The sequence below is a fragment of the Nerophis lumbriciformis genome, linkage group LG03 (assembly GCF_033978685.3).
Source record: "Nerophis lumbriciformis linkage group LG03, RoL_Nlum_v2.1, whole genome shotgun sequence".
NCBI lineage: Eukaryota > Metazoa > Chordata > Actinopteri > Syngnathiformes > Syngnathidae > Nerophis > Nerophis lumbriciformis.
The window spans coordinates 53790727-53817500 of record NC_084550.2 but is presented as its reverse complement, the minus strand read 5'-3'; the positions used below and the strand labels follow the sequence as shown (position 1 = coordinate 53817500).

General features: G+C 40.9%; 1 protein-coding gene across 2 annotated transcripts in view; it reads left to right on the top strand.

The window, feature by feature from the left end:
* LOC133587118 (A-type voltage-gated potassium channel KCND3-like) overlaps positions 1-16925 on the top strand; it is a 210758-nt gene extending 193833 nt beyond the window's left edge. The window contains exons 5-7 of one of the 2 annotated variants that reach the window (XM_061939593.2): positions 5409-5501; positions 5631-5869; positions 12241-16925. In XM_061939593.2, the coding sequence (XP_061795577.1) occupies positions 5409-5501; positions 5631-5869; positions 12241-12475 (567 nt within the window). In that variant the 3' untranslated portion in view covers positions 12476-16925. Of the gene's footprint in view, positions 1-5408; positions 5502-5612; positions 5870-12240 lie in introns of both variants that reach the window. The other variant, XM_061939586.2, reaches the window with a different exon arrangement.
* The last annotated feature ends 9849 nt before the right edge of the window (positions 16926-26774 follow it).

Genomic DNA, 26774 nt, shown 5'->3' with positions numbered 1-26774 from the left:
CTTCCGGATGGATCTAGTCGGATTCATTTCAAGGGCTCTGGAACCAGTCCTCTCGAAGAGTCACAAGCGACGGGCGGCGGTGGCAATATTTTATGCCCCGCAGCTCAGAGCCTGTACGTTGGAGTTGAACCCAGTAGATGAGAGGGTAGCTTTCCTTCGCCTCCGGGTGGAGGGACAGGTCCTAACTGTTGTTTGCGATAGTTCAGAGGACCTGCCTTTTTGGATTCCCTTGAGGGAGTACTGTAGAGTGCTCCCTTAGGTGAATCCCTTGTTTTGCTGGGGTACTTCAATGCTTACATTGGCAACGACAGTGAAACCCGGAGAGGCATGATTGGGTGGAACGGCTGACCGGATCTGACATCGAGTGGTGTTTTGTGATTGGACTCTTGTGGTTGTCCCAGATTGTCTTATAACGAAGACCATGTTCAAACATAAGGGTCCATATTAGGGATGTCCCGATCCGATATTTGGATCGGATCGGCTGCCGATATTTGCCAAAAATTGCGTATCGGCAAGGCATGGGAAAATGCCGATCCAGTTTAAAAAAAAACTCCGTTCCGTGTTTTCCAAACGCACCGATTTAAATAATACATTCCACTTTTCTGCTGCTCCCTAATTTCCGTTCCGCATTTTCCAGCACACCTTCACACAGGTCTGTGGATTCTCACGCAGTTGCTTTTAGCTGCTGGCAGTACACGACAGGCTCTTCTCACTCTTTCCTGTGTCTCCCTCTCACAGACAGCAAGCGCACCTTCTTACACACGTCACATACTGTCACGTCATATGTCACATACTGTCACGACATACGTCACATACGTATACGTCCTCCCCGAGCAGAGAGGTAGCAGCATGGCTAACGTTAGCTGTGATGCTAGCGCAGCCGTGCGAGCAATGCTCCCTCTAAGGTGCTCGCCTGTGCAATTGCGCACTGTTTAAGCGTCCTCTGCGCATAGCAAATCTATGCCACGCACAAAATCAAATAAAAAAATAAGCGCATAACAATTTTCGACACACGGACACAACAGAGAAAACAGTTTTCGTCATCATTGTTCAAATATTGTGACGTCTGTCGAGACGCTTATCTCCATTCGGTGCCACACGTCCACACCATCAAAATGCCGAGGCAAAAATTTCCACAGCAACACCGCATGAAAAAATTAGTGATTTTTTTAGTTGTGATTTCCTTCTCTGCATGAAAGTTTAAAAGTAGCATATATTAATGCAGTATGAAGAAGAATGTTTTAATGTAGACATGCAAGCCTTGAAAGAAAATTTTGAAAATCAAGACTACATTTCCTGCAAATGGGTGCATTTCTACCCTATATTTTAACTTTAGATTTATTCTCATATCAAACTCTTTTGGCTGTCTTTTTGACACTTACATCCGGCGCCCCCCTCCACACCCGGGATTATAAATAATGTAAATAATTCAATGTGATTATCTTGTGTGATGACTGTATTATGATGATAGTATATATCTGATAGTATATATCTGTATCATGAATCAATAAGTGGACCCCGACTTAAACAAGTTGAAAAACTTATTCGGGTGTTACCATTTAGTGGTCAATTGTACGGAATATGTACTTCACTGTGCAACCTACTAATAAAAGTCTCAATCAATCAATCAAAACACATAGAATCATCATACTGATGTGATTATATGCATCAAGTGTTCATTCAAGGCTAAGGCAAAATATCGAGATATATATTGTGTATCGCAATATGGCCTTAAAATATCGCAATATTAAAAAAAGTTCAATGATGCCATTTCTGTTTGTCATGTATAATTTTGTCTATTTTGTGTTTATCCTTGAATAAACAGGTCGGTTTCTTGTTACCAACCATTGTGTATTATTCAAACTCCCCTAATTCAGCTGGCTAGTTGTTATCAAGAGTACTAAAACCCTTTTCAACATGATTCTGACAACTAAGTAGGCTAAATAACTTTAAACTTTAATACATGCTCGGATAGGCCAGTATCGGTCAGTATCGGTCAGTATCAGATCGGAAATGCAAAAACAATATCGGTATCGGATCGGAAGTGCAAAAACCTGGATCGGGACATCCCTAGTCCATATGTCCATATGTGCACTTGGCACCAGGACACCTTAGTGTCATTATTTTTCGTGGTCCCCTTTATTTAGAAAAGTATCGAAAAGTACCGAAATACATTTTGCTACCGGTACCGGTACCAAAAAATCGGTATCGGGACAACATTACGAGCATATATGAATGGATGATTTTGTTTTTGTATTTTATTCTTCTGGGACCTTTCCTAAAGAAAAGCAAGAAAACTATTGGATGAATCAGAATCTCAATCCTAAGTAAGAAAATTGTGATTCTCCTCTGTTCCAAAATCGTGCAGGCCGACTAAAAATCATTACAGTTGCTTTTGCCAATATTTGAACATTCTTTACTGCCATACATTTGTTTTGTATGAAAATAACTTACCCACGGTATTTGAAATCTACGAGTAAAATATGTTGTATTTTGCTTTAAATCACCTTTGCAAGCAAAGAGTGCTGAGCTTTGAACCTTGAATGCAGTCCTGTAGACGAGGCAGCCCACATTCCGACTGTTTTGTTCACGCGTGTGGAATGTGAATTAGAATCCTTGAGGCTGGATCGCCCCCGACCCAAACCCTTGAAGTGCACGTTTTTAATCCTGCTTGGCTATGCCACAGACAGATATATTGTCCTCAAACACTTTCAAAGTTCTCATTGGAAAAGTACAAAAAATCTTTCATAATCATCTTTTTTGTTGTTGGGTTTTTGTTTTTTTTTTGGTGGGGGGGCGGTGTTTGAAACCCCGTTGTTGTCCTCTCACTGAGGCGTCACACGTCACTAACTTCCTAGTCCTCCTGAAGCATCTGCTAATGCTCTGTGCGATCCGTTCACATCATTACTGAGAAGAAGCAAGGCGACATCACAGCGTGGTTATGAAGAACATGTTCACAAACATACTTTTTGCAAGTTACGAGTCTGAACCTACGGAGCGATAGACAGCAGGAGAACCAGCGTTTTCCACTTCATGCCGGTCGAAATGCCTGACTATACAGCCTCGCATTGTTTACTGGCCCTCTGCTTGAAAATAAATACCCGTAAATACAGTGAAAATTAACAAATAAATGCGGAAAAAAAAACTTTTTTCGGTTTAAAATTAAACAAATAAAATAATATGTATACTAAGCACAAACTGCCAAGAAAACTGAAGTACTTCACTGAAGTATCTGAATTTAAACTTTATTTTAAAATACATGCAAGATATTTTTTTGTTTGGTAAACAGGCAATATATTTTTAAAAAACTATATACATTTAATAAATATATATATACATATATATATTTGTGTGTGTGTATATATATATGTGTGTGTATAAATGTGTATTTATATATACTTGTGTGTGTATATGTATATATATATATATATATATATATATTATATAATGTGTGTATGTATATATATATATGTCTATATATATATATATGTGTATATATATATGTGTGTATATATATATTTTTTTTTATATATATATATATGTGTGTGTGTATGTATATATATATATATATATATATATATATATATATATATATATGTATATGTGTATAAATATATATATATATATATATATATATATATATATATATATATATATATGTATATATATATATATATATATATATATATATATATATAGTCGAGGTTTCTGTAGTGTATCCGTTATACAGTGCTCAATACCGGGGTAGAGCGGAGTATACGTTAGGTCAGGAAAAAACACGGAGGCTATTTCATCCCTACTAGCCTGTTTCGCAGGTTTCCCTGATTTTATGGAATAATAATGGAATAAAACCTGCGACCTGACCTAACAGGTAGCAGGTTGGGTTACAGGTTATAGTTTGCTTTGTACATAATCTTAGCTGTTTGCAAATTCACTATATAGTTCAATTTCAATAATTTTGATTCAATAAACAAAGGCTTTGAATGTTCTCTGTATCCAACATGTTGTATTACTCTAACCGACCTCTTTTGTAAGACGGTTAGTGACTAAACAGTACTTTTGTAGTTATTTCCCCATATTTCTACACAATAACTCAGATATGGTAACACTAGCGAGCAGTATAGAATATTGTTCATTATTTATGTATATATTTTATATACATATATTTATTGTCACCTTATGTTGTATATTTTTTAAATGACTTTTTCAGTTCATGTTATCATCAATTAATACACCCGAACATTTGATTTAATTCATTTTTTCAATGTTACTACGTCTATTTGTATTTGTGTTTAACTTTTTATTCTACTGTTACCGAATAGCAATATTTAGTGTTACCGAGGTTTAGGGATAGTCTGTTTTTGTCAAACCATCTCTTTAATGCAGTGTTTTTCAACCACTGTGCCGCGACACACTAGTTTGCCGTGAGATACTGTCTGGTGTGCCGTGAGGGATTATCTAATTTCACCTATTTGGGTTAAAAATATTTTTTGCAAACGAGTAGTTATAGTCTGCAAATTATGTGTTGTTGTTGAGTGTCGGTGCTGTCTAGAGCTCGGCAGAGTAAACGTGTAATACTCTTCCATATCAGTAGGTGGCAGCCGGTAGCTAATTGCTTTGTAGATGTCGGAAACAGCGGGAGGCAGTGTGCAGGTAAAAAGGTAAGTAATGCTTAAACCAAAAATAAACAAAAGGTGAGTGCCCCTAAGAAAAGGCATTGAAGCTTAGGGAAGGCTATGCAGAACAAAACTAAAACTGAACTGGCTACAAAGTCAACAAAAACAGAATGCTGGACGACAGCAAAGACTTACTGTGGAGCAGAGACGGCGTCCACGAAGTACATATCGAATATGACATGACAATCAACAATGTCCCCAAAAAGAAGGATAAAAACAACTGAAATATTCTTGATTGCTAAAACAAAGTAGATGCGGGAAATATCGCTCAAAGGAAGACATGAAACTGCTACAGGAAAATACCAAAAAAAGAGGAAAAAAACACCAAAATAGGATCGCAAGACAAGAACTAAAACAGTACACACAGGAAAACAGCAAAAAACTCAAAATAAGTCACAGTGTGATTAGACAGTACACCTACTTTGATGCATGGTTGGTTATGGTTTAAAGTCATATCTAACAATTGCGACAACGACTTTTTACTGTCAACTGAGTTTTGTTTTTTAATGATTTCTGCTAGTGGTGTGCCTCTTGAAAAAAGGTTGAAAAACACTGCTTTAATGTATTCATTTCTTCTACCATTATTTGTATTGGTTTACGTATTTATTTATTTCAATGAAAAAAGTAATTGAATTAAACACATAAAGCTATCTTGGTTTCAAATAAAAATGTGTCCATTATGTTAGTTCACATGATGCTGTGGTTAAAGACGAGCTAACTGTGTTGTGTCAGAGTGCAGAGGCTGACGAGCAGAAGCTGGCAAAGCCGTCGTCTCTTTACGAGAGTCAACACCACCATCTGCTGCACTGTCTGGAAAAAACCACTGTAGGTGCAACACTTTGTCAACACACGTCTTCACGAGACATCATCACTATAATTAATATGTCTGCTTCATATGCTTTTTTTTCTCTTTTGCCTCCTCATCTTTTTAAGCAGTCTTTGTTCCCCCTCCAGGCGCATGAATTTGTAGACGAGCAGCTGTATGAACAGACCTGTTTAGAAGCCATGCTGCAGAGCTTTCCCGCCCGCAAGCCGTCTGTAAGCAGCCATGAGGACGCCGCGACCTCCTGCTGCGGACGCAGGACCAGGAGGAACACGCCACTGACCAATGCGGGGTCCAATCAGCACAGCCCCCTGAGGGAGCTCAGTGCCATCCACATACAGTGTGGGGATCGAACGTCGCACGCTCCCAGGTGAAACACCTACATAGTTGCAACCCCTGGCCCTAACTGCAACACATACAGACTAGGGTTGTCTCGATACCAATATGTATCAGTATTTCGATACTTTCCGATATTTTTTTACATAAAGGGCACCACAAAAAAAATTTTAACACAAAATCTTAGGGTACATTAAACATATGTTTCTTATTGCAATTTTGTCCTTAAATAAAATAGTGAACATACACAACAACTTGTCTTTTAGTAGTAAGTAAGCAAACAAAGGATCCTAATTAGTCTGCTGACATATGCAGTAACACATTGTGTCATTTATCATTCTATTATTTTGTCAAATTTGTAAAGGACAAGCTGTAAAAAAAATTATTAATAATCTACTTAACTGTTAATATCTGGTTATTTTCCGTTTTAACATGTTTTATCTACACTTCTGTTAAAGGGGAACATTATCACAATTTCAGAATGATTAAAACCATTAAAAATCAGTTCCCAGTGGCTTATTATATTTTTTGAAGTTTTTTTCAAAATTTTGCCCATCACGCAATATCCCTAAAAAAAGCTTCAAAGTGCCTGATTTTAACCATCGTTATAAACACCCGTCCATTTTCCTGTGACGTCACATAGTGAAGCCAACACAAACAAACATGGCGGAAAGAACAGCAAGCTATAGCGACATTAGCTCGGATTCAGACTCGGATTTCAGCGGCTTAAGCGATTCAACAGATTACGATTGTATTGAAACGGATGGTTGTAGTGTGGAGGCAGGTAGCGAAAACGAAATTGAAGAAGAAACTGAAGTTATTGAGCCATATCGGTTTGAACCGTATGCAAGCGAAACCGACAAACGACACGACAGCCAGCGACACGGGAGAAAGCAAGGACGAATTCGGCGATCGCCTTCTAACCAACGATTGGTATGTGTTTGTTTGGCATTAAAGGAAACTAACAACTATGAACTAGGTTTACAGCATATGAAATACATTTGGCAACAACATGCACTTTGAGAGTGCAGACAGCCCAATTTTCATCAATTAATATATTCTGTAGACATACCCTCATGTCAGCAGGCCAGGGAAGCTAGGGTCGATATTCTTCTCTTGATCATCTTCGGGACGGTGTGAGCCAAGACATCCAGGGGGTTTAGCTCGCTCGTCTGCGGGAACAAACTGCCGCCATTGCTTGCCGTGCTACCGAGGTCCTTTGTCCCTGAATTGCTCACACACTCCGGCAGATTCAATGGGGGTCTGGCGGCAGATTTCTTTGACTTTATCGTTGGAAATGCATCTGCTTTGAGTGTCGCAGGATATCCACACATTCTTGCCATCTCTGTCGTAGCATAGCTTTCGTCGGTAAAGTGTGCGGAACAAACATCCAATTTCTTGCCACTTTCGCATCTTTGGGCCACTGGTGCAACTTGAATCCGTCCCTGTTCGTGTTGTTACACCCTCCGACAACACAACGACCAGGCATGATGTCTCCAAGGTATGGAAAACAGTCGAAAAAACGGAAAATAACAGAGCTGATTTGACTCTGTGTTTGAGAAAATGGCGGATTGCTTCCCGATGCGACGTCACGTTGTGACGTCATCGCTCCGAGAGCGAATATTAGAAAGGCGTTTAATTCACCAAAATTCACCCATTTAGAGTTCGGAAATCGGTTAAAGAAATATATGGTCTTTTTTCTGCAACATCAAGGTATATATTGACGCTTACATAGGTCTGGTGATAATGTTCCCCTTTAAAATGTAATAATCACTTATTCTACTGTTGTTTGGATGCTTTACATTAGTTTTGGATGATACCACAAATTTGGGTATCGATCCGATATCAGGTAGTTACAGGATCATACATTGGTCATATTCTAAGTCCAGGGGCATAATTCCTGAGTTTATAAACATAATATGAATTTAAAAAAGAAAAAAGATCTTGTGACGATAAAAAATATTGATGTACTCATAGTAGTATCGACTAGATACGCTTTTGTACTTGGTATCATTACAGTGGATGTTAAGTGTAGATCCACCAATGGCGTTTGTTTACATTTTGACGCCGGTGAGCTACGGTGTGTAGTGAAGCATGTTTAGCTATTCCTCGTCCTGCAGAGATGATACTTGTAAGAAACTTACTTTATTTGTTGCCATTGAAGCGAGGATTAGTGATTTAGAAGTAGCTAAAACACTGCCGACTGCAGATGGACGTTAGCCGCTAACTAGCAAGCCATGTCTTAAAGCACCTCTTCCTGAGGGCGTTTTAGTGTTATAACTTCACCTTTATCTTTACTTTTTAAGCCAAAATGCGTCCATTCTCCCTTGATTTAGATTTAGATCTATTGGTCCCCGTTGGGGAAATTCATTTTCACCGCCATACATTTAAACAATAGACATTACACATCACGAACAAAAATAACAAAAATACATCATACATGACCAACACATTTACAGGCTTGTCAGACAGGTCGGCCGGGCCTGCTGTTTAGGGCGGCTATAGCTGCAGGGATAAGGCTTTTCCCCAGGCGGGCCCTCCGGAATTGGATAGTTCTGTACCTGCGCCCTGCGGGTAGTGGGATGATGTATTGGTGTAGTGGGTGTAGAGATGTCCCGATCCGATATTTGGATCGGATCGGCCGCCGATATTTGCCAAAAAATGCGTATCGGCAAGGCATGGGAAAATGCCGATTCAGATCCAGTTTTAAAAAAAACTCCGGTCCGTTTCCAACGCACCGATTTAAATAATACATTCCACTTTTCTGCTGCTCCGTAATTTCCGTTCCGCATTTTCCAGCACACCTTCAACACATCCACTGGTCTGTGGAATCTCACGCAGTTGCTTTTAGCTGCTGGCATTACACGACAGGCTCTTCTCACTCTTTCCTGTGTCTCCCTCTCACAGACAGCAAGCGCACCTTCTTACACACGTCACATACTGTCACGTCATACGTCACATACTGTCACGTCATACGTCACATACGTATACGTCCTCCCCGAGCAGAGAGGTAGCAGCATGGCTAACGTTAGCTGTGATGCTAGCGCAGCCGCTAAGGTGCGCGCCTGCTCAAACGTCCTCTGCGCACGGCAAATCTATGCCACGCACAAAATCAAATAAAAAAATAAGCGCATAACAATTTTCGACACACGGACACGACAGAGAAAACCGTTATCGTCATCATTGTTCAAATATTGTAATGTCTGTCGAGAAGCTTATCTCCGTTCGGTGCCACACGTCCACACCATCAAAATGCTGGGGCAAAAATTTCCAGATCAACACCGTCTGAAAAAATTAGTGATCTATTTAGTTGTGATTTCCTTCTTTGCATGAAAGTTTAAAAGTAGCATATATTAATGCAGTATGAAGAAGAATGTTTTAATGTAGACATGCAAGCCTTGAAAGAAAATGTTGAAAATCAAGACTACATTTCCTGCAAATGGGTGCATTTCTACCCTATATTTTAACTTTAGATTTATTCTCATATCAAACTCTTTTGGCTGTCTTTTTGACACTTACATCAGGCGCCCCCCTCCACACCCTGGATTATAAATAATTCAATGTGATTATCTTGTGTGATGACTGTATTATGATGATAGTATATATCTGATAGTATATATCTGTATCATGAATCAATTTAAGTGGACCCCGACTTAAACAAGTTGAAAAACTTATTCGGGTGTTACCATTTAGTGGTCAATTGTACGGAATATGTACTTCACTGTGCAACCTACTAATAAAAGTCTCAATCAATCAAAACACATAGAATCATCATACTGCTGTGATTATATGCATCAAGTGTTCATTCAAGGCTAAGGCAAAATATCGAGATATATATCGTGTATCGCAATATGGCCTTAAAATGTCGCAATATTAAAAAAAGGCCATATCGCCCAGCCCTAGTTTCAATGATGCCATTTCTGTTTGTCATGTATAATTTTGTCTATTTTGTGTTTATCCTTGAATAAACAGGTCGGTTTCTTGTTACCAACCATTGTGTATTATTCAAACTCCCCTAATTCAGTTGGCTAGTTGTTATCAAGAGTACTAAAACCCTTTTCAACATGATTCTGACAACTAAGTAGGCTAAATAACTTTAAACTTTAATACATGCTCGGATAGGCCAGTATCGGTCAGTATCGGTATCGGTCAGTATCGGTATCGGATCGGAAGTGCAAAAACAATATCGGTATCGGATCGGAAGTGCAAAAACCTGGATCCGGGACATCCCTAAGTGGGTGAGTCATATCCTGGACTATTGTGTTTGCCAGTCGAATGATGGACCTGTGGTTTAGATCTGAAATGTTGGGTGTGGGTAGGCCGATGATTTTAGCTGCTATATTTGTAATACGTGTGAGTTTGGTCCGGTTGGTTCCAGAAAGCATAGTGAAAAAACATGTGGAACAGTACAGAAGGATGGGTTGAACGATGCTTTGGTACAGTCATAACAGGAGGTGAGGTGCAACGTATAGTCCTTTAAGTTTACGGATGGCTGACAGTCTTTGTTGACTTATTTGTTTTTCGCTTTTCTGTCTACACACTGTGTCTGCTTGTAAGTTCCGTGATTTTGCGCTGCCGAACATGCTCCTCTGCTCGTAAAAAACAAGCAATGTCACGACGCACCGTCATGTGAAGTGAAGTGAATTATATTTATATAGCGCTTTTCTCTAGTGACTCAAAGCGCTTTACATAGTGAAACCCAATATCTAAGTTACATTTAAACCAGTGTGGGTGGCACTGGGAGCAGGTGGGTAAAGTGTCTTGCCCAAGGACACAACAGCAGTGACTAGGATGGCGGAAGCGGGGATCGAACCTGCAACCCTCAAGTTGCTGGCACGGCCACTCTACCAACCGAGCTATACCGCCCGTAAAAAAAAAAAAAAATATGGCGAACCGGTACTATTCAAACAGAGTATTGTACTGTTTTTGAGTCATTAGTACCGCGATACTATACTAGTCCCGGTAAACCGTACAACAGGCCTGGGCAAATATTTTGACTCGGGGGCCACATTTAGAGAAAAAAATGTATCTGGGGCCGGTATATCTATTTATAGGAACACTAATACTAAACTTTACAATAATATCTGGTTGAATGCTAAAAACGTTATGACAGACGGCCTTAAAAAACGTAATGGAATTTTACATTTTTCTATGAACGATAAAACACTGAATATTGACAGAATATAAACGTCACACCCCCTTATGATCGACATATTTTACAATCAAGTGAAACGCAACAAAAATGGAACAAACAGTGAAATATGAACACGAAGAGTACAACATAAACAATCTGATATATCTGATACATCACTAAGCTTTAGAACTATGTTGTGAAAATCTTCTTCCGCGTCTGTGGAAACGCTTCCCGCCCACACTGCTTGGTGCCTCGTCTGAGCTGCTGTGACGTAGATTACCATAGTAACTAATTAGATGACCATAGTAACTAATTAGATTGCCATAGTAACTGGTATATCATCCCAAAGCGCTGATTCCAACCATTGAAATACTTTGTATAGTTGAAGACTTACGGTCATTAGAAAACATCACTGCACATCATAATGGCAGCTACAGTTTCCATCTTAAAGATCTAAAAAAATTATTTGGGAATGTCCGGCGGGCCAGATTGAAAAGCTCAACGGGCCGCATGTGGCCCCCGGGCCTTAATTTGCCCAGGTCTGCCGTACAACCTGTCGGAGGCAGATATTTATATATATCCGTATTTAAGTGTTACTTCTTTATTTTCATAATCATATTACAAAACAGCTAGTGTTTTTCTTCCAATTGTGGTCTTTTGGTTGTCTGAAAATACTCTGTGCTAACTTTGACTTTGGAATGTAAGGAGGAGAGATACTCCTTTTCCTTATCTGTTCTTGTGTTCAGCTGCGGAGGACAATGGGCATGTGTTTGGGCTGGAAAGACAAGACAACAAGGGTGGGAGGGAGAGAGACTTTATAGAAGAGAAGGTTTCTATATTTTAGATCAGACCATCTTAGCTGCGCGATTGAATGTTCTATGCTGGACTGGTCTCATTATATTTCCAGAGCTTTGGAGATAAAATTACAAAATACCTATTCTGTCTCTGGTGGTTCTTCTACTCAGCTTTCAGTGTCATAAAAGAGCTTGGGAGCGACCAGAAATTTGAATTCCCTGGGAGGAACAACTGGTCCAAACGCAACAAACCTTATTGTATACATATTCAAATTTTGGCATGCAGAGACTAGTCAACACAGCTCTTTAGATAAGACCCCTGCAGGCAGTAAAAACATTTTAGCTGTGCTTTAAAATCCCTAAAAGAGCACATAAGCATCTTCAACATGGCTTCCTGGGACAACTCACTTAGCATCAAACATCAAACTTAATAATAACAGTCAATAGTCAATCATTGAAATCATTGTGTGCCCCCAGTCGTTCAAACCTCAACTTGAAGCCCACCGATGACCTCGGTAGGATCCACTGCAAGAGCGGCCGCATCACCACCGCCATCGTCAGCCTCCCCACCGCCTCTTCCTTGACGCACGACGCCGACAAGCTCAGGGGGCCGCCTGGTCGAAGGCCGCCCCATTCCTCGGGTCAGCCTGGGGGGGGCAGCATCCAAACGACGACCAGCTCGGCCAACATCGTCAAAGTGTCCGCCCTGTGACGTCGCCTGGAGACACGACAGGACGTTTGTTGAAGATAAGTCTTGGACAAAAAGTGTGGTTTGTGATAGTTTGAGAGACACTGGGGTGCAGTTAGCATATCGGTCCAGCAGGCGGTGCTGTTCAGCTTCTACAATGTCATTTCCTGTTGACGTAAAATGTTTGGGGATATTTGTTGTTGTTGTTGTTGTATCGTGTTGGCGTACCGTGTCGTTCGTGTGTCACGTTCAAAACTTTTAAAAAAAAGCATAATTTTGAAACACTATTCTGCCTAGCAACAACTAGAGAGTCACTTTGTGTTCTCGGTTTGAATATTAAAAAAGACATTCATTGCACACTGCTCATGCATGTGTGGAAATAGTGAATATACCACAAAATGTATAATAATAACAATAGGGGCTTTGAATCGTTAAAAAACAAAAAAAAAGGCGCAGTTATTCAGCTAAATTGATGCTTTTCTATTTTTATACACGCGTATTCCAAATTCTTGGACCTAACATGGACATGGAATATGCACACTTGAATGTAATCATGAGTTTTACAAATGTATTTTAAAACATTAATAATAATGTGATGTTTCCATGACAACTCATTGTCACATCTTCTTAACGAGGCTTTTATTCGTCACCTAAATACGAATCAGCGTCTGCTCAATTGTTATTACTTTTATCTAGAGCAGGGGTGTCCGTTACGTCGATCGCGAGCTACCGGTCGATCATGGAGGGTGTGTCAGTCGATCGCCAGCCAGGCATTAAAAAAATAGTCGTACAAATTGCGGTCATCAATCTTAACTATGACGTCACTTGATTAACATTCACGGCAGCCGAGAGTCTTGTGAGATGACGCCGGCTGCTGCCAGATCATTATTAAGAAAAAATGACCGACGAACGACGAACACTTTTTATTTCAACAGACTCTAGCGCAGTGGTTCTAGCGCAGTGGTTCTTAACCTGGGTTCGATCGAACCCTAGGGGTTCGGTGAGTCGGGCTCAGGGGTTCGGCGGAGGTCAAGACACACCCGACTCATCGTGTAAATAAGAACTTCTCCCTATCGGCGCAACAGCAGAAGTCACACTGATTTGCAGGTGTGTAATTTGTTGTGATTTCATGCACCGTGTTGGTTTTGTTCTTTAAACAAGGTGATGTTCATGCACGGTTCATTTTGTGCACCAGTAAAAAAAACATGGTAACACTTTAGTATGGGGAACATATTCACCATTAATTAGTTGCTTATTAACATGCACATTAGTAACATATTGGTTCTTAACTAGTCATTATTAAGTACTTATTAATGCCTTATTCGGCATGGCCTTATTATAACCCTAACCCTGGCCTTAACCCTCTAACCCAGTGGTCGGCAACCTTTTTGTAGCTGTGGACCAGTCAACGCTTGAAAATGTGTCCCACGGACCTGGGGGGGTTAATGGTATTTTTTTATTTTTTTATTTTTTTTGTCATAAAGAAATACAATCATGTGTGCTTACGGACTGTATCCCTGCAGACTGTATTGATTTATATTGATATATAATGTATATATTGTGTTTTTTATGTTGATTTAATTTAAAAAAATATATATATATATATATATATATTTCTTGTGGGGCCGCGGCCCGGTACCAATCGGTCCACGGACTGGTAGTTGGGGACCACTGCTCTAACCCTAACCAAATAACTCTAAATTAAGTCTTTGTTACTTAGAATATGTTCCCCTAGTGCAGGGGTCGGCAACCCAAAATGTTGAAATAGCCATATTGGACCAAAAATACAAAAACAAATCTGTCTGGAGCCACAAAAAAATTAAAAGCCATATTACATACAGATAGTGTGTCATGAGATATAAATTGAATTAAGAGGACTTAAAGGAAACTAAATGAGCTCAAATATACCTACAAACGAGGCATTATGATGCAATATGTACATATAGCTAGCCTAAATAGCATGTTAGCATCGATTAGCTTGCAGTCATGCAGTGACCAAATATGTCTGATTAGCACTCCACACAAGTCAATAACATCAACAAAACTCACCTTTGTGCATTCATGCACAATGTTAAAAGTTTGGTGGACAAAATGAGACAGAAAAAGATGTGGCATAAAACACGTCCTAGAAAGTTATACCGTACATGTAAACAAACTACGGTGAGTTCAAGGACCGCCAAAATTAGTAGGACAAAACGGCGCTCGCCAAATACTCGAATTAGTGAAGCATATTTAATATAAACAGTGGGATTTATAACAATTAGGGAGGTTTGTGTCATGTTTGGCCTCCGACAGAAACCATATTAAAACAAAAAATAAATTATTTCCCCTCATCTTTTTCCATTTTTTATACATCTTTGGAAAAGCTACAGGGAGCCACTAGGGCGGCGCTAAAGCATGCGGCTCTAGAGCCGCGGGTTGCCGACCCCTGCCCTAGTGTCTAAAAAACTGTAAATTAAGTCTTTGTTACTTAGAATATGTTCCCCATACTAAAGTGTTAACAAAAGCATATAACTTTGTCTTGAATTTGAAAAAAATATATATATTTTTCACTAAAGAAGGGTTCGGTGAATGCGCATATGAAACTGGTGGGGTTCGGTACCTCCAACAAGGTTAAGAACCACTGCTCTAGCGCCATACCTGCCGTCAAAAGCCTAAAGACCAACCGCACAGTTCCTGTCTTTACAATAAAAGCGCCTCTCCATCCTGCCTCCGCTAACAAAACAAGAGTCTCAGAAACCTGCCGTGCACAAGATTACAAGCTACGGAGTTTGCCGCCAATGTATTTCTTGTAAAGTGTATACAAAGGAGTATGGAAGCTGGACAAATAAGATGCCAAAAACCAACCACTTTCATGTGGTATTGGACAGAAAGGAGGAATTTTTTTCTCCTCCATTCGAAAATGTGGACGTTATCATCACCACTGTCTGATTCCAATCAATGCAAGTCATCAGAATCAGGTAATACACCAACTTATATTCTTGTCTTCATGAAAGAAAGGAATCTATATGTGTTAAACATGCTTGTATTATCATTAAACACCTTTAACTCGCCCGGGAAAGGGTGGAGCGCCATCTCCGGGTTGGGGAGGAGACCCTGCCCCCATGTGGAGGAGTTCAAGTACCTCGGAGTCTTGTTCACGAGTGAGGGAAGAGTGGATGGTGAGATCGACAGGCGGATCGGTGCGGCGTCTTCGGTAATGCGGACGCTGTATCGATCCGTTGTGGTGAAGAAGGAGCTGAGCCGGAAGGCAAAGCTCTCAATTTACCGGTCGATCTACGTTCCCATCCTCACTTATGGTCATGAGCTTTGGGTTATGACCGAAAGGACAAGATCACGGGTACAAGCGGCCGAAATGAGTTTCCTCCGCCGGGTGGCGGGGCTCTCCCTTAGAGATAGGGTGAGAATCTCTGTCATCGGGGAGGAGCTCAAAGTAAAGCCGCTGCTCCTCCACATCGAGAGGAGCCAGATGAGGTGGTTCGGGCATCTGGTCAGGATGCCACCCAAACGCCTCCCTAGGGAGGTGTTGGGAAGACTATCTCTCCCGGCTGGCCTGGGAACGCCTCGGGATCTCCCGGGAGGATCTGGACGAAGTGGCTGGGGATAGGAAAGTCTGGGCTTCCCTGCTTAGGCTGCTTCCCCCGCGACCAGACCTTGAATAAGCGGAAGAAGATGGATGGATAGATGGACATTTAACTTGTTAACAAAAACGTCTCTTTCATAAATAAATACATATAAATGATATATATGAATGAGGTAGATCCCTTCGACTTGGTCAATTGAAAAGTAGCTCGCCTGCAGAAAAAGTGTGGGCACCCCTGATCTAGAGTGTGTACATGTGTGTGGGTGCGAGTGTGTGTGTGTGCGTGTGTGTGTGTGTTATGGCGGGACTCAAGTGTCACATGAGAATTAAAATCTGTGGTAACTACCAAGTCTATTGTTTTCCTGCATCTCTACATTACAGATTTTTATTTTTATTTCAGCATATTCTACATATTTTGGGCCTGAATTAAATGTATCGAGTCTTATTTGTGTATCATACATATTACAGTGCAGTATTTGTCTTATGTCCTGTTATTACAATGTGGCGATCGATAAAGCTACTTGCTGTAGTCACCAAGCGTTAAGGATAAGTGTGACAATAACATGGTGGAAGTAGAACTTTTTGTGGCACTTCTTCAACTCCTGCCTCATCAATTACACATCACCACATTGGTGAGTTTTTGACGTGAGCGTTGGCAAAAGACAACCGTGGTACCAGTGACGTGCAGTCACTAGAGGCAGGTGAGGCAGGGCCTCACCTGCCATCATGGAAAGAAAAAAAATGTAAAAAGAAAAAAATATGTATTAAATTGTTATATGTATCCAGTGATTATACTATAAAGTTATTTTCCATTTAACTTCACCAGTTTTAGATTATTTTTATTCAAAATCGCTGAATTTTCACATTTGCCGTTCAAATACTGAGAAGAGACGGTGCGGTGAACAGCAGCCAGTTGAGGCACGTCACTCAGTGCCTCAACATGGATTGCGGACTCGGCTAACTGCTGGTCTGCTGTGTAGTGAGACCGTATTGCTATATGAACTATATTATACATTTCCATAGTTTAGTTAGCTGAGGTATATAATGTACAGTGTATTTTGTCAACAACTGTATGTGTGTAACGTATTTCTTGTGCTGAGCGATCATAAAAGGGCTGCAAAAGACGCACTGGCTGAGGCTCGCCTCCTGCACCCCCGCCGTAGAATGCACGGCAACCCCTGACGGGAGTGTTATATAAACTAAAGCCCACACTTAATCTTTCAACGTGCAAGATTGAATTTTAAAAAAAAGTTATTTCATAAGAAGCCAAAAAGTGCAAAAACAATAATGTTGGTGTTGGAGGAGTTGTGAATGACAGCAGGGCCACAACATTAGGTACAACTGCAGACTGCAGGTGTACCTAATTCACAACTCCTCCAACACGAACATTATTGTTTTTGCACTTTTTGGCTTCTTATTAAATAACTTTTGTAACCTATTTTTATGGGCTTACCTCTTTGTGATGTTAAGTTCCTGTTATGCGCTGTTATACAGTATATGCCTTGAGCTCTTATTTTGAAGGCGCTAAGAGCGGAATTTTGACACGTTGGAGTGGAGCGGAAGTTTTTGAAAGAACCTAAATAAAGTGGTCCTCGTGTAAACTGGAGCCTCCGTGTTTGTTATTTTGTAGTTTCATACAGTATAGGCGACATTTATAAACCCTCGGTTACACTTTTTAAAATAGATTCAATCTTGCACGTGGAAAGTTTAAGTGAGGGCTTTAGTTGATATAACACTCCCATCAGGGGGTTCATTAATCCAGCACAACAGCGGCGCATTTATAAGTAAAGGTAAGACCATAATAACGTTTTTTTATTAAATGTGCTTTTTTGTGTGCTACAGTTTGTATGTGTAAAGTTAAAGTTAAGTTAAAGTACCAATGATTGTCACACACACACTAGGTGTGGTGAAATTTGTCCTCTGCATTTGACCCATCCCCTTGTTCACCCCCTGGGAGGTGAGGGGAGCAGTGGGCAGCAGCGGCGCCGCGCCCGGGAATAATTTTTGGTGATTTAACCCCCAATTCCAACCCTTGATGCTGAGTGCCAAGCAGGGAAGAATGCTGGTATGAGCTTTTAAACATAACCCGTTAACTGCTGCCAATCAAATGGTGAATAAGATACTCTTTAGGGTTCATATGTTTGTAAATCTGACTGTGATGAAGTCAGTGCCTCACCAGCCATCAACCTCATCGCACGTCACTGCGTGGTACGTAGAGGACTGGATGAGACCCGCCTTGACAATTAATGCTAATGCTTTTAATACGTTGTTTCTCGTGGCGCAGTGCAATACAATCAGAATCAGCTTTATTAGTTATTAACAATTATTAACAATTTCCATTTTGGATCTATAAAGTTTGTCTTAGTCTAAGTCTATTGGTAAGGCATGTTTAACACAAAATGATTCTGACCTGGTTGACTGTGCTCTCTAATGTAAACAATAAATAGTAACAATTAACTAAAATGTAAACAAATGCCTAGATAACTAATATGTGCAATGCAGTGGTGAATAGAGCAAAAGGATGATGAAGTGAACATGAGTCAGTATATCCAGACAGATGAGTTCCAGGGTATTTCACAGCCTCGGGTCTGACACCCTGTGACTGTTCAGCGTTCATCAGAGAGATAGTCTGGGGGAAGAAACTGTTCTTATGACGAGTTGTTTGAACAGTTTATGACCAGGGTGTGAGGGGTCCGTTTCCTGACCCTGAATCGGTATAAATCCTGTATTGAGGGGAAGTCGATACTGATGATCTTTTCCGCGGTCCTGATTGTCCGTTGCGGTCTGTGTCTGTTCAGCTTTGTTGCAGATCCGAACCAGACGGCGATGGAGGTGCAAAATGTGATCAGCGGTTCCTGGGCCCTGTTGAACTTCTTGAGGTGACACAGAAACGACATCCTCTGCAGTGCCTTCTTTCTGATTGTGTCCATAGGAAGTCGACTTCAGGTCCTGTGCAGGAACCTGAAAGAGTCCACAGTAGTGAGGGGAAGACTTCTCCTTATATTCTCTAAAGTTCACTGTCATCACCATGTGTAGTCTTGAGCATGTTCAGTTCCAGATGATTCTGACTGCACCAGAGAACCAGCTGTTCCTGTAGGAGACCAATGACGGTGGTGTCGTCTGCAAACTTGAAGAGTTTCACAGAAGGATCCCTTGAGGTGCAGTCATTTAGCAGTGCTTCTCAAATATTTTCTGTTATGCCCTACCTAGGAAGCAGAAAATATTTTAATGTTTATATTTTAAATCCATGTTTTTGGTATTTGGAGCAGCGGTTTGTCCATCTTGATAGCCAGGGAGCGGACATTCACCAAGTGAATGTATGGAAATGCAATGCGTAGCTCTCCTGCTCGTTTTCCATAGTCCATGAAGAACTGCTGCTCCTCCGATAAAAATCTCTCCGTAACTCTGTGGTTCAAATAATGAGAACCGGTGAAAAACGTTGTCCAATAGTTCTTCTCTGGTAAATGACAAGAGAGAAGGGGAGCAAAAAACTTGCCAACAATGCAGGTACTAGGTTCAAGTCCTGGTCAAAGTGCTGTTCTTAATGGCGTTCTTCCTTTCGCCTGTGTAGGCTTTGGACAAATGACCTGTCCTGTAATTCTGGGCTTCCTACTTCTACAGGTAAGCATCCTGTGTGCATCAGCTTAAGATGTCCTTTGAGGTTTCTTTACATGCAGGTATGTTCCTAGTTACTCAAAGATGGTCAGAAGTAGAGAACTGGTACAGCCTCTCTAACACAAGGCCCTTCATTTTCACTGACATCCTGGACCATCCACCAGACTCTCCTCAAGGAAAGATTCCAACCTCCGGTCTGCACCTTTCAGATGTTGTTGACCCTGCCGGGACTCTCATGAAGTCTCATGTAGTCCTGATGAAGACCCTCACTCAGGTCGAAACATGGTGCCTTATTGCTAACGTTTCTGGCACCAGCCTGTGTGGCGCTGATCCATAGACGTCGGTCAGATGTTTCAAAATCCATTTGTAAATATTAATACGTGAAAGAGGGGGTGAATAATGCCAAATGATTAATAATTTAAAAACTACATGATTAAATTAATAAATAATAATAGAAATGTTCATTAAGATTTTTAATCCAATAAATCACAAGGTTGATGTGGATTAATCATAATGAAACACCATTGAAGGTTTTCTACGTTAATGGTGTTTTCATTTTGATAGCGCAGAGAGTGAAGTAAATATATAAAGTTAATGTTTAACATCATGTTTTTATAAACAAACATTTAACATAATGTGCACTTTTTACTCTTTTTGTGTTATTAATGTGATATTTGAATTATATACATATTGTAAAATAGTATGATTAATTATTACTTAATGTATTTTAATGTATTATTATATTTTAAATTTAACATATTTATGCCACGCTTGTCATTAATACATGTATTAGTAATAATTATTATTCATATATTATATAATAATATATGAAATTTTTAGAATATAAAATTTAAAAATAGCATTTGCTGGAAATTAAGTTCAAGTCTAAATCAATAGATAACAATAGCTGCATTTGAGTTTTATGACCACTAGATGGAGCAAGAGTAAAGTCTATTGGCTATACTGTACTGTACTTCATCCCCAATATCACAACACAACATTTTCATCATCCACATATGCATGGATGTATGGATAGGTTTAACAAAACACCTTATTTTTTCATGACAAAACAGTAAATCAAATCAGCCACAAACTTGTTTTCTATAAACTTATAACGACCTAACAATCTTGTCTTCAGCACAAACAATACAAAATCCTCTTAGGTCTCCAAAAAATTTAACAAGTCTATAAATTGTCCGTCAAACAGTAAAAAGAAAATTCCGGGCTTCCACCAAGCCTTTAAGTGCTTGGATCACAGCGGGGGTTGTGACCCTTCTCCATTTGCTTCCTCCTTGTGATCCAAACTGCCAATTTGGCAGAACAAACTAAAAAATGTAGTAGTGTATGCAAACCTTTTTCGGGAGGAGTGTATTTTGGCCCAAAAACAAACAATTGCAGAGAAAATACCACACTTAGTCCCTGGAAACATTCTTTTAAAAGTGTAAACATGGGCTCCAGCTGTCAGGCTTGTCACTGACAGTTTGGTTATGTTCAGGTTTTTCTCTGTGTTTGTGTTTTATTTTCATTGATTGATTGAAACTTTTATTAGTAGACTGCACAGTACAGTACATATTCTGTACAATTGACCACTAAATGGTAACACCCGATTAAGTTTTTCAACTTGTTTAAGTCGGGGTCGGGTTTCCTGTCAGCGCTCTTATTTTGGTTCTATTTCCTGCACATCTCCCTGAGCGCTCGTTTCCCTCACCTGTCCCTGATTGGCAGCCTGGCATACCTGGTGGCAATTGCCAATCAGGCTACTATTTATAACTGCCTCACCCTCCCGGTATATATATATATATATATATATATATACACCGTATTTTTCGGAGTATAAGTCGCTCCGGAGTATAAGTCACACCGGCCGAAAATGCATATTAAAGAAGGAAAAAAACATATATAAGTCGCATTTTTTGGGGAAATGTATTTGATAAAACCCAACACCAAGAATAGACATTTGAAAGGCAATTTAAAATAAATAAAGAATAGTGAACAACAGGCTGAATAAGTGTACGTTATATGAGGCATAAATAACCAACTGAGAAGGTGCCTGGTATGTTAACGTAACATATTATGGTAAGAGTCATTCAAATAACTATAACATATAGAACATGCTATACGTTTACCAAACAATCTGTCACTCCTAATCGCTAAATCCCAATAAATCTTATACGTCTAGTCTCTTACGTGAATGAGCTAAATAATATTATTTGATATTTTACGGTAATGTGTTAATAATTTCACACATAGGTCGCTCCTGAGTATAAGTCGCACCCCTGGCCAAACTATGAAAAAACTGCGACTTATAGTCCGAAAAATACGGTATGTATATGTATGTATGTATTTTGAGTGCGATGATGTCACGATATAGATGGGAAAATGCTTTTTTAGACAATATGATTTGCCTTAGCGGCTACGAGACACTGAGAGTAGAAAATGGATTAGAAAGGACAGATATTTTTTTTTAACTTGGGACTTCCCGCGGGCCGTAGTTTGGGGACCCCTGCTGTAGACTGTTCGCTGTCTCCAGTTCTCCTTGTTTACTGGTATCCTTTTTGCCTGTTACCTGGTTCCTGATTCCTGTTTTCCTGCATTTTCTTTGGACCTTAAAGTCATGTTTTCCTGCAACGAGCCCGCCTTCTCTTCATCTTGGGGTTCGTCGCCAACACTTCCTGACACCAGCCTGTGACATTGTACAAACAAATGAAAAATGGTCTCTTCCTTCGAACAAAAACAGCAGTGTGCGCTAACCCAGCAGGCAGAAGACATTGAAACAACGTTGAGAACTGGTTGAATTAGGTCCTGCTCTTGAGCGCCTCAAACCTAACGTTGAAACAACATGCCTTTTGACAATGTTTATTCAATGTCGGGTTGAGACGTTTATTTGACCATAGAAATTTGGTCATTTCCCAACCAACAGCGTGAATCCAACGTTAGACATCAACATTGTCTCAATTTACAAATACAAATATTTTGCAACGTTGTTTCAAAATCAGTTTTAAACATGTATGTATAATCAACGTTGTATCAATGTCTTGAGTGTGCTGGGCCCTGGCTCAATGATCTGTGAATGTTCGTAGCTAGAGGTCTGCCTGGCCGAAAGAACTCGGACGTAAAACCTTCAGGCAAGTTTGGTATGCAGCTCTCTTGCCAGTTGTGTGAAACTTATCCAGGGAAGGGATTATGAGCGTGATTAATTGACCTCCTCCCTACTGCTGGTGTAATGGCCAGTCAGGGGCAACCGTACTCACGACCCTCCAGTGTTCACCGTTAGTAGGGTCCTGCAGAAAAGCAGTCATTGGAGGCACAGACCTCTGTTTTCAGTCTTTTGAGAATTCTGCTTGAAGAGCCACTCCCACCATCTTGTTCAGGCAGGGACTGTGTCTTGAAAAGGTGTCCAAGTTGCGTGTCGCCCAAGTCTCTCAGTCTGCTCCTTAATCCTGCAGAGTCCAGCGTGTTTATGAGGCTGTTAAAGAACAGTGGTTCCTACATCAGCCAGAGGGATGGAACGGTTTGGCCGACCCCCGAGAAGCTCAGTAGCTGCCAGGCCTGCAAAAGTGAGGGGTAAAATGGTGTCAGTCCTGAGAGGGATCCAGTTTTGTGGGTGTTGTAAAAAACAGCTGCCGCTTGTAACTCAGCCTGCCAGCTCTTCTTCGCAAAGTCATGGCAGTGTAGTGCCAGCTTAAGCCACGGTGGTAGAGCAGTCTCTGTGCAGTACAAAGACGAAAGGAGGCAATCTTTGCCTTGGTGTCCACCAGCCCGTGTCCTCCCTCGTAAGTGCAGGACTGCGAGGCGGATCCAGTGCTGTCCTGACCAAAATAAGTCCAAGATGTCTCCCTGAATGGTCTTGGAGGGTTTTGAAGGCTACAATTGTGACACCCATTATCCGCAGCTTTCAAGTGTTTTTTATCATCTTTAAAATCCTAAAAAAAGACGTGTGTTCTTGTGTGTGGAGGAGTTCAAGTACCTCGGAGTCTTGTTCACGAGTGAGGGAAGAGTGGATGGTGAGATCGACAGGCGGATCGGTGCGGCGTCTTCAGTAATGCGGGCGCTGTATCGATCCGTTGTGGTGAAGAAGGAGCTGAGCCAGAAGGCAAAGCTCTCAATTTACCGGTCGATCTACGTTCCCATCCTCACCTATGGTCATGAGCTTTGGGATATGACCGAAAGGACAAGATCACGGGTACAAGCGGCCGAAATCAGTTACCTCCGTCCCTTAGAGATAGGGTGAGAAGCTCTGTCATCCGGGAGGAGCTCAAAGTAAAGCCGCTGCTCCTCCACATCGAGAGGAGCCAGATGAGGTGGTTCGGGCATCTGGTCAGGATGCCACCCGAACGCCTTCCTAGGCGGGTGTGTTAACGCACGTTCGAACGATAGGAGGCCACGGGGAAGACCCAGGACACGTTGGGAAGACTATATCTCCCGACTGGCCTGGGAACGCCTCGGGATCCCCCAGGAGGAGCTGGACGAAGTGGCTGGGGAGAGGGACGTCTGGGCCTCTGTGCTTAGGCTGCTGCCCCTGCGACCCGACCTCGGATAAGCGGAGGAAAATGGATGGATGGATATTTAACCTCTATAAAAAAAGAACATCCAAAATCCTCCAACAACAATTTATGTACTGTACATGCTGTAGGTATACTGTGATGAGGTGGCGACTTGTCTAGGGTGATCCCCGCCTACCGCCCAAATGCAGCTGAGACCCCAAAAGGGACAAGCGGTAGAAAATGGATGGATGGGAAGTATACAGTATTTATGTGTTTTGCACTTTCTAAGGCTTATTAATTTCAGAGACACGTCTGGAGTTTGCATGTTCTCCCCGTGACTGCGTGGGTTCCCTCCGGGTACTCCGGCTTCCTCGCACTTCCAAAGACATGCACCTGGGGATAGGTTGATTGGCAACACTAAATTGGCCCTAGTGTGTGAATGTTGTCTGTCTATCTGCGTTGGCCCTGCGATGAGGTGGCGACTTGTCCAGGGTGTGCCCCGCCTTCCACCCGATTGTAGCTGAGATAGGCTCCAGCGCCCCCGCGACCCCAAAGGGAATAAGCGGTAGAAAATGGATGGATGGATGGACATCAAAGCGTTGACTTCCCCCCACTAAGCATCGTGTAGCAATATTGCTAAGTGTTAAACAAGATATACAAACTATGAACAAAATAAAACAATCACTTACTGTACAATGTCTGCTCTCACTTGGATGCAGATGGATGGGATGTTTATATCTTCCTGTTTAGGTGAAGAAATAATCATAATCCTCACAAAGTGTTAAAAAAAAAAAAACATAAGTTGACTGTCAAATGTTGACCAATGTTCTTTATCACATTGTTTACGTGTCTAATAAAGATTTGATTAATTTATGATGTCTCAGGTGTGATTCACTACAATAGGGCCCCACAGCACACTGGATTCCAGTTAATTGAAATACCACAACACTGGATATTGTTCAGATAAGTTAAATTGAATTTAAGAACTTGCACACAAAGCAACACTGGAGGTGACTATGACGTGCGCATTTTCCGTGCATGCGTACTAGGTCGCGTTGCGCCGGCGGACGGAGGGGAGGAGGTGGTCTTAAACGACCATTGTGTGTGTGTGGACAAGGATAAGGTTAGGTGGGATTTACCCTGGATAGTGTAAATAAATCGAGGCTCAAGTCGTTCGTTTTGCTCACAGACATTTATTTTTGCCACGTCTTCTTCACATTACCAACAATTCCAAATATAATGCTGTCAGAACGAATAAAATAAGCAAACAGAACTTACAATTAGTCTGGCATCCAATAAAAGAAAACACATACATACCAGAAAGAATCAACCCTTTTGTGTGAATGAGTGTAAATGGGGGAGGGAGGTTTTTTGGGTTGATGCCCTAATTGTAAGTGTATCGTGTTTTTTATGTTGATTTAATAAAAAAATTATAATAAAAAAAACGATATCGATAATGAAAAAAGAAACGATACCGATCATTTCCGATATTACATTCTAAAGCATTTATCGACCGATAATATCGGCCATCTCTAATATATATATATATATATATATATATATATATATATATATATATATATATATATAAAAGTCGTAAAATCAGCTGTTCACCTGGCGGGTTTTTTCGGGGGATGAATAGGGAAGTCCTTTAGCTGCCGTCTTGTTTTATCATACACTATATTGCCAAAAGTATTTGGCCACCCATCCAAATGATTAGGATCAGGTGTCCTAATCACTTGGCCCGGTGTATAAAATCAAGCACTTAGGCATGGAGACTGTTTCTACAAACATGAATGGGCCGCTCTCAGTGATTTCCAGCGTGGAACTGTCATAGGATGCCACCTGTGCAACAAATCCAGTCGTGAAATTTCCTCGCTCCTAAATATTCCAAAGTCAACTTTATTATAAGAAAAGTGAAGAGTTTGGGAACAACAGCAACTCAGCCACCAAGTGGTAGGCCATGTAAACTGACAGAGAGGGGTCAGCAGATGCTGAAGCGCATAGTGCAAAGACTTTCTGCACAGTCAGTTGCTACAGAGCTCCAAACTTCATGTGACCTTCCACTTAGCCCACGTACAGTACGCAGAGAGCTTCATGGAATGGGTTTCCATGGCCGAGCAGCTGTATCTAAGCCACACATCACCAAGTCCAATGCAAAGCACGTCGCCACTGGACTCTAGAGCAGTGGGGGCGCCTTCTCTGGAGTGATGAATCACGCTTTTCCATCTGGCAATCTGATGGACGAGTCTGGGTTTGGAGGTTGCCAGGAGAACGCTACATTTCGGACTGCATTGTGCCGAGTGTGAAATTTGGTGGAGGAGGAATTATGGTGTGGGGTTGGTTACATTTTGGACAATTCCATGCGATGGCACTTCAAGTTCATATGTGAGTAAAGGCACTTTTGGCAATATAGTGTATATTGCTGCCTTTGCACCGGTCAATGTTTACTTTTGTACACACATTAAATCAACAAAAAAAAATCCAGACTTTGGAGCAATGTTCACGGACTCTAGTATTTGGCTCTCTATTAGATGCAATGGTTTTCAGTATTGGGACCATTATTTATGTCCTAACTTGTTCACCGCTCCTCATAGGGAAGGTACTTTTCCTTGTTGGTGTCTCAAGAAGGGTAGAAATA